Source organism: Helianthus annuus, chromosome 9, assembly GCF_002127325.2.
Source record: "Helianthus annuus cultivar XRQ/B chromosome 9, HanXRQr2.0-SUNRISE, whole genome shotgun sequence".
Lineage (NCBI taxonomy): Eukaryota > Viridiplantae > Streptophyta > Magnoliopsida > Asterales > Asteraceae > Helianthus > Helianthus annuus.
Genome location: NC_035441.2, coordinates 52,354,380 through 52,361,503, shown reverse-complemented (window position 1 = coordinate 52,361,503; position 7,124 = coordinate 52,354,380). Strand labels below are relative to the sequence as shown.

Here is a 7,124-nt window from a genome sequence, read left to right as displayed (position 1 = left end):
AGCAGTAGAGATTTCTACATTTAGTCACAATTATTCCAATATTAAATCAGAATGAAATTCACCCTATGGAGTACTGTAATATCCACTTTGACGTAAGATTAGAAGAAAGAAAGAAATTGAAAGGAAGATCCACTTTGAAGGAATTGCAAATTACGATGAAATTGCAAGTGATGTAGCAATACAATAACCAATGAAAGTTATTGGATAAATATTACGACAAGAATAATTAAGTTGATAGCAGCAGAAAGATGATTCTGAGAAGGAGGTCGAAGATCACACGCACGACTCCGGCCGTCCGGCGAGAAAAAAATATAGGGTTAGTACTTGATACCATCTTAGGGTGAAAATCTCAACACTCTATTCGGTGGAGATTGAATGTATTATGTAAAAACAAATATTACATGAATTATATATGAAAATAAAGAAATTTCAAGAGGTGTACAAACTAGGGCTGGCATATCGGGTCAACCCGATCTGTTAAGACACGAACACGATAAGACACAAACACGAAACATGTAAACACAAACACGACACGAAATCTTATCGTGTCAGATTTTCCAAACACGAACACGAACCTGTTTAAGACACGAAATGACATGTTAAGACACGAAAATGTTACCAACATATCATATGACCTGTTTAAGACACAAATACGACATGTTAAGACACAAATACTACCTGTTAAGACACGAGCATGACCTGTTAAGACACGAACATGACCTGTTATTCCAGATTTGAAATTAGCGATTAAGGAACATGTTTAGTGAAAATTAATCGCCAAAGGTTCACAAAAGTCATAAAACATGCATAAACACATAATGTCTTAACAAACTTTAAAGGAAATCCATAAAAGTCTAATCATAACATCCAAATAGTTTCAACATTCAAGTTCCCATGTGTCTTTCTTTCTCAAGATCTTCAATTCCAAACAATCAAACCTACACACAAATAATTATAGTCGTATTAGGCATGGACAATTTGTGATAACTTATTCATATAGTTTTATCAAGCAACATTTCTAGAAACATTTGAAGTGGGTACCTTAGGATGTTCTCTTATTTTTAACAAGCAACACTACTTGAAGAATTTGGAGTGGATACCTTAGGATTGTTCACAGAATTTGAAGCATTTGATTCACGGCTAATATCAAGCGACATTATATCTTCTATGAGCTCATCTACACTAACTTGGTTCGAACCTACAAAGTACAAACAAATATACATAATAACATTAATAGAATACCATGCAAAAAAACATAGGAAAATAAAGTGAAAAGACATTACAGAAATCTCCAAATAACTAATCTTTTGTGCATATGAGAGCCTCAACGGTATCTTTGCAAAGTGAACTTTCATTAAGTACTCTTCCACTTGCACTGAATGTAGACTCTGATGCGACAGTAGATACTGGAATGGTCAAAAAGTCTCTTGCCATTCTCGCAAGTGCGGGATATCTAAACTTATTGGTTTTCCAAAAAGCCAACACATCAAGTTCGCAGCTTCTATCAACCCTTGACTCCGTCAAATACATTTGCAATTCCGATTTTTTGTTAATTGTAAAATCTTTAATTTGAAATTGATCAAAATCCTAAAAAAATATTAGGAAATTAGTTAGTCAATAATTAAACACAATATATAAATATATAAATAAATTACCTTAAGACTTGCACTCATTCCATAGGCATGTGTAGAATTATCCATTGTGTCCTCAATCTCTTTACTTGCATTTAAAGCACGTGTTGGATCATCCCTTCTATCATCACTGGCCACATTTAACATGTTGACATATTCATTAAATGTAGAATTCAAAAACTGATCAACATTTGAATATTCGGGGCTCGCCTCTCCATATATTTGTGAATAACTCCAGTCGATAAAATGCAACTTGTATCTAGGATCCAACACTACGGCTATGGCTAAGGTAAGACTAAAATCTGACAATATTTTTGAAACTTGGTCATCATCAGTTCTGCCATATTCTTGATATACTCATCATTTGAACTCATACCCTCAAACAACGTAAGATAAGCCATAAATGTGACAACTGTCAAATATCCATGTAATTCCATACATGTTAAACAATAATTTATGCTTTAATGACTGTCCTTGATTTAAATTTATGACATGAAGGCTTTTTGATTATTGTCATATACATACAAGTGCATCACACATTGCATGATTTCATATCATTATTGCATGCAACACTTTATGATTCAAATGATGCACGAAACAAAGTTAGCACAGTTATCAGACAAACTAAAAGTACTGACGGGTGTTCAGTACTCAGACAGACATGATGTTAAGACACAGAATGAGCCAGAAACCAAGAGTTACACTAGTATAGTGTGTAGGAAAGTAAGGATCATAAAACTGCCTTCCTAGAGATAGTTTAAGTGCCGGAAAGTGCCTAAAACTCACACAAACTGCAGAATTCTGCAATTTTCAGCAAAAATCAGCACTTTAACAACACAATATTACGCAGAATTATGGTTTAATGGTCCAGAATTCCTTCCTAGGTATCGGGAATCAAAACTGTCACAAAAAGGAACATAAAGCACACTAAACTGCGTAGTTTAGCATCTTAACGAACCGGTAACCAACTGAACAACCGGACACTACCCGAAACACCAAATTTTCACTAGAAGCATTGTTTTATCATTTCCGAGCTAGTAATGGTCACCGAACATCATAACATGCCTTATAATTACATAACACACATATAACACTAACTTACACTTAGATACTAACCTAATCACCTAACTATCCATTACATTCTAACCAATACCCCCCCTCATTTCACGGTTACAAGGGGTGGACCCACCCCTTGATTTCTTTAATTTGTTTATTTGATCTTGTTGCTAGCTTTAGAAACACATTACACAATGGTTATGCACATGTTGGAGTGTTGTTATTATAAACCACAAGTTCTATACATAAACTCATTTTCACAAAACACCAACACACTCCATCTCTCCCTTTCCTCCTCCCTCACGGCCGAGAACAACCACACCCACCACCACCACTTTCCTTTCTTGTTCATGCAATATAAGGTGTTACAAAGGTGCCAGAAGCAAGATTAAGGAGCTTGGTGCCATTGGAAGTTGAAGGACCTCTCTCAAGAGCTTTTAACCACCAAGTTTATCACCTTCTTCATCTTTGGTTTCTTCCCTAGCCTTGTGCTAGTAGTAAGACTCTCATAACTCCATTTTACTTCTTATAATGAAGGTTAAAAGAATATGTAAGATGTTAAACATGAAGATCATGAAAGAATAAGAAGATAATCTTTAACATAAAGCTCACTAACATAAGAATCTATGTTGTTTAAGTGTATGTGTGCATCTTGATGGTTGATTTCTTGTGTTTATGATGTTAAACATCATAAGAAGCTTGCTAGATTGTGATTAAACACATGATCTAGCAAGTGAGAGGATAGATCTTGTGAAATCAAAATGATCATCCTATTAGGTAAAACATGAACTTGAAAATAAAGATGTTTTTGAACATGATGATGATTTATACATAAAATAAGTCTTGTAGATGGATGATTTCAAACATGATTTTCTCAAGAAACCAAGTTTATATATAAGATTTACATAGTCATGATTTTTAAAGAAACTAACCATGTTTTTAGTGTTAAATCAAGTATAGAAATATGTTGTTAACAAGAAAAATTCAAAAGAATGATTTTTAGAAAAATCATCTTATAAGTTGTGAATGACTAAATTCTTCAAGAATGAGATTTATAAAAAATAATCATGTTTTAAAGGGTAACTAAACCTACTAAATAACATACTAAGTTACTACAAGTTTTTACAAAATTTCAAGTTCATGATGTTGTGTAAATTGCATGATTTTGGCACATGGTAAGTGTTGATTGAATATGTTGATGATTGGTGATGATTTTAAAGAAAATGATATGCTTTGAAAGCATGGAAACCTCCATTTTTAAGGGGAAACTATGGCAAAATTGTAGAATTTAAACACTTAGAAAAATATTTTTAAACAAGTGTTTGTAAGTAAATTTTAACCATGGTTTTTCATATAAAAATTGCCATAAATTTTGTTACAAAGATTACAAATATTGGAGGTTGGTTTTTGATAAATAAAAGTGACTAAGTATATATTTAGGAAAGTATATATTTAGATGTCACAACTTGTGTGATTACTTGTATATTATGTGTACTAGTTATATTATTTTAGGACTTGAAATAATATAACTTACCTAAATACCAAGAATTATAATACAAAATATTAGCAAAATTCCAAGAAAATAAATATACAATTTATACCCGAATAGTGGACAAACCGAACAAAGAATATGGATTACATATATATTCCGGAATTAAGTTCATATATATTTTGACAAATAAGCTAAACGGTATTTTGGAAACCAAAGAAACGGAAATTATAATTTTTACAAGTGTTACAAAAATATATCAAATTTTTGTCAAGAAGAAAATATATTATTTTTGAGTAAAGAAAAATATATATGTTTTCTTGAACTATTAGGAAGATATATTATTTTTGAAGAAAATAAATATTTTCTTAAACAAACCAAAAATATATTGTTTTGGGTGGAAAATGGATTTATAAATATTTTCTAAGTTAATTTTAAAAATATATTATTTTTGAGGTTTATATGAAAATATAATTATTTCTGCCAAGAAGGATTTATGGTTATTTTCTATAAAAGATTTTTTACAAAATATAAATATTTTAAGAATACAAATTGGTGATTTTTATTGGTTAAAAATAATATTCTGGAAACTTAAATACAATAATTAAGTATAAGAATACTCAAAAAATACAATAAAAATACGTATTCTCGTACGTATAAATACACACTAGAATATGCCACCAATACTTGGCAAAAATACACAAGTCTAAGAATACAAGTATAAGTATACCCATCCTTGGGAAAGTATTCATGGAAGGAATTTCAAAACAAATAAGTTAAAATATATTATTTAAACAAATATTCCAAAAATTAATAAATATAATTTAAGTTAAAATATTATTATTTTAACAAATAATTATATACTTTGGAATAATATTTATTACATCAAAACGTAACTCAAGGATGCTAAATCATAACAATTAAGACTAAAAGTCGTGGCACGACCCATCCGTCTAATAGAACGTAGCACGTGTGTAGGTAGTTGCACGACTCCAGGACCGGATCTTTGAGTTACACCAGTTTGCAGGACGCAAGATTGTGAGTTCATGTCCCCCTTTTCTTATAACTATTTTCAGTTTTATAACTTCGGGGGTGAAATACATGCTACAAATGTTACAATGATTACAAATGGTATGGTTAGCTAAGGAATGAACTCTTAGACCATGTGAATGGGTAGGCGTTAACTTGAGACCATTAATCCTTTTATAAGGACCGAGGGGCATGAGTGATAGATCTATTCGGGTGTTGCGAGCCCCACCCATGGGTCCGCAAGTTGGCCGCATGTGTTGACTATGTCGTTCCAGCCGGGTGGCCCGGTACGAAATACGCAAAGGATTGAATCTTCCTACACCGTTGCACACATATTAATGACCTTGCAAATCATTAATTGATATGTTCCTAGACGCTTTCATACCTGTTTACAAATACATACTTACAGTGATTACAAGTTTATTTCGAGCTCACATACAAAACACATGAACTCGCTCAACTTTTGTTGATGTTTTCAAATTACATGTATTTCAGGAAATTGATAATGGATCTGGCGGGCGTTCAAGGTTTTCAAGATGTGTCTACAATAAACGATGCCATCCTGTATGGGAGGGTTTGAATCGTGTATTTTATCTTTGATAAGATACATGAATCAAAGCCTCATTTTATTAGTGTCTTTTGTTAAAGTCCACTATCGAACTTGAAACACTTGGTTGGTTTGTATTTTAAACTCGAAGTATTAGTTGGCGTTAAACAATGTAGTTTGTAATATTTTGAATCATATTTATGGATGAACATCGTGCTTTTTATCATTTAGTTGCTTGGTATAATTGAATGCAATGGTATTAAACAAGTCACACATAATACGCTTCCGCAAAAGTCAGGGTGTGACAATAAAGACGTGTGAATAGTACAAGTTTACAATCGGATATTTGGTACCCGAAAAAACATTGGTCACATCATAAAATACTCAAAGAAAAATACATATCTTTCTAATCTTTTCCCACTCTAATGCATTTGGACAATGCTTAAAATTAGAATTACTTAATTCTAAATGATAAAAAGCACGTCGATAATAAAGAGCGGCATCAAGCATCAAAAAAGTTGAATTCCACCTTGTAACAACATCTTGCCTTAACCCCTTTTTCTTCTTAATAGAAAGCAACTGAACATAATCCGAAAAATTTTCTTTCCTTTGTTGTGAACCTTTCACATACTTGATACTTTCTCTAATTTTATAAACACACTCATCAATTTCTTTTAACCCATCTTGCACAATCAAGTTCAAAATATGTGCAGAACATCTCAAGTGAAAAAAATTACTCTTAGAAACAAGTGGTGACTTTGCATTCAGTTGTTCTCTCAAAAGCCCAACAAAAGTGTCATTAGAAGAAGCATTATCTAAAGTCACAAAGAATATTTTGTTTTCTATGCCCCATTCTAGTAAAATAGAAAACACTTTCTCACATAAAGCAATGCCAGTATGAGGTGGTGGCATAAAAGAAAATGATAAAACTCTTTTTTTGCAAAATCCAATTTGTATCCATAAAATGAACAATAATTGCTAAATACCTATCAGTAGGAATTGAAGTCCATAAATCTGAAGTTAGACATAATCTGCCAGGTGTACTACAAACTAAGCTTACATTACTGAATTCACTCTCATGAAGAAGTAAGGGGTTGAAGTTGCTTGAGTTACTTTCAATAACTTAAATCTTTTTTTTTTTTTTTGAACAACGACGACTATATACTAATATAGCGACCAGCCAGAGGCAGAGGCTGAAAAACAAAGTTCCAAAACACAAAACAAATGGTCATACAAAAATATCGAATTCTAACCAACTATTCCAATCCATCGCGGCACCTGAAGCTCTGCTCTTGACCCAAATAAATGTCTCCTCCTTAATAATTTCAACTATTTTCTGCACCGACACCATATTTCCATTGAACTCTTTTTC

General features: G+C 32.2%; 1 protein-coding gene across 1 annotated transcript; it reads right to left on the bottom strand.

Moving 5' to 3' along the window:
* Positions 1-932: 932 nt before the first annotated feature.
* LOC110906951 (zinc finger BED domain-containing protein RICESLEEPER 4-like) lies at positions 933-6,664 on the bottom strand. The gene is made up of 5 exons (XM_022152003.1): positions 6,151-6,664; positions 1,656-1,933; positions 1,350-1,587; positions 1,101-1,198; positions 933-938 (listed from the first exon to the last, which is right to left on the bottom strand). The coding sequence occupies exons 1-5, from the start codon at positions 6,662-6,664 to the stop codon at positions 933-935; spliced, it is 1,134 nt and encodes a 377-aa protein (XP_022007695.1).
* Between the last annotated feature and the right edge of the window lie 460 nt (positions 6,665-7,124).

Excerpts from the sequence above, each read along its gene's own strand:
- LOC110906951 (XM_022152003.1), bottom strand. The coding sequence starts at position 6,664 with ATGCCACCACCTCATACTGGCATTGCTTTATGTGAGAAAGTGTTTTCT. Across the intron at positions 1,588-1,655 it reads GAATGAGTGCAAGTCTTAAG|GATTTTGATCAATTTCAAAT; the intron begins GTAATTTATTTA and ends ATATTTTTTTAG. Across the intron at positions 1,199-1,349 it reads TGGAAGAGTACTTAATGAAA|GTTCGAACCAAGTTAGTGTA; the intron begins GTTCACTTTGCA and ends TGTACTTTGTAG.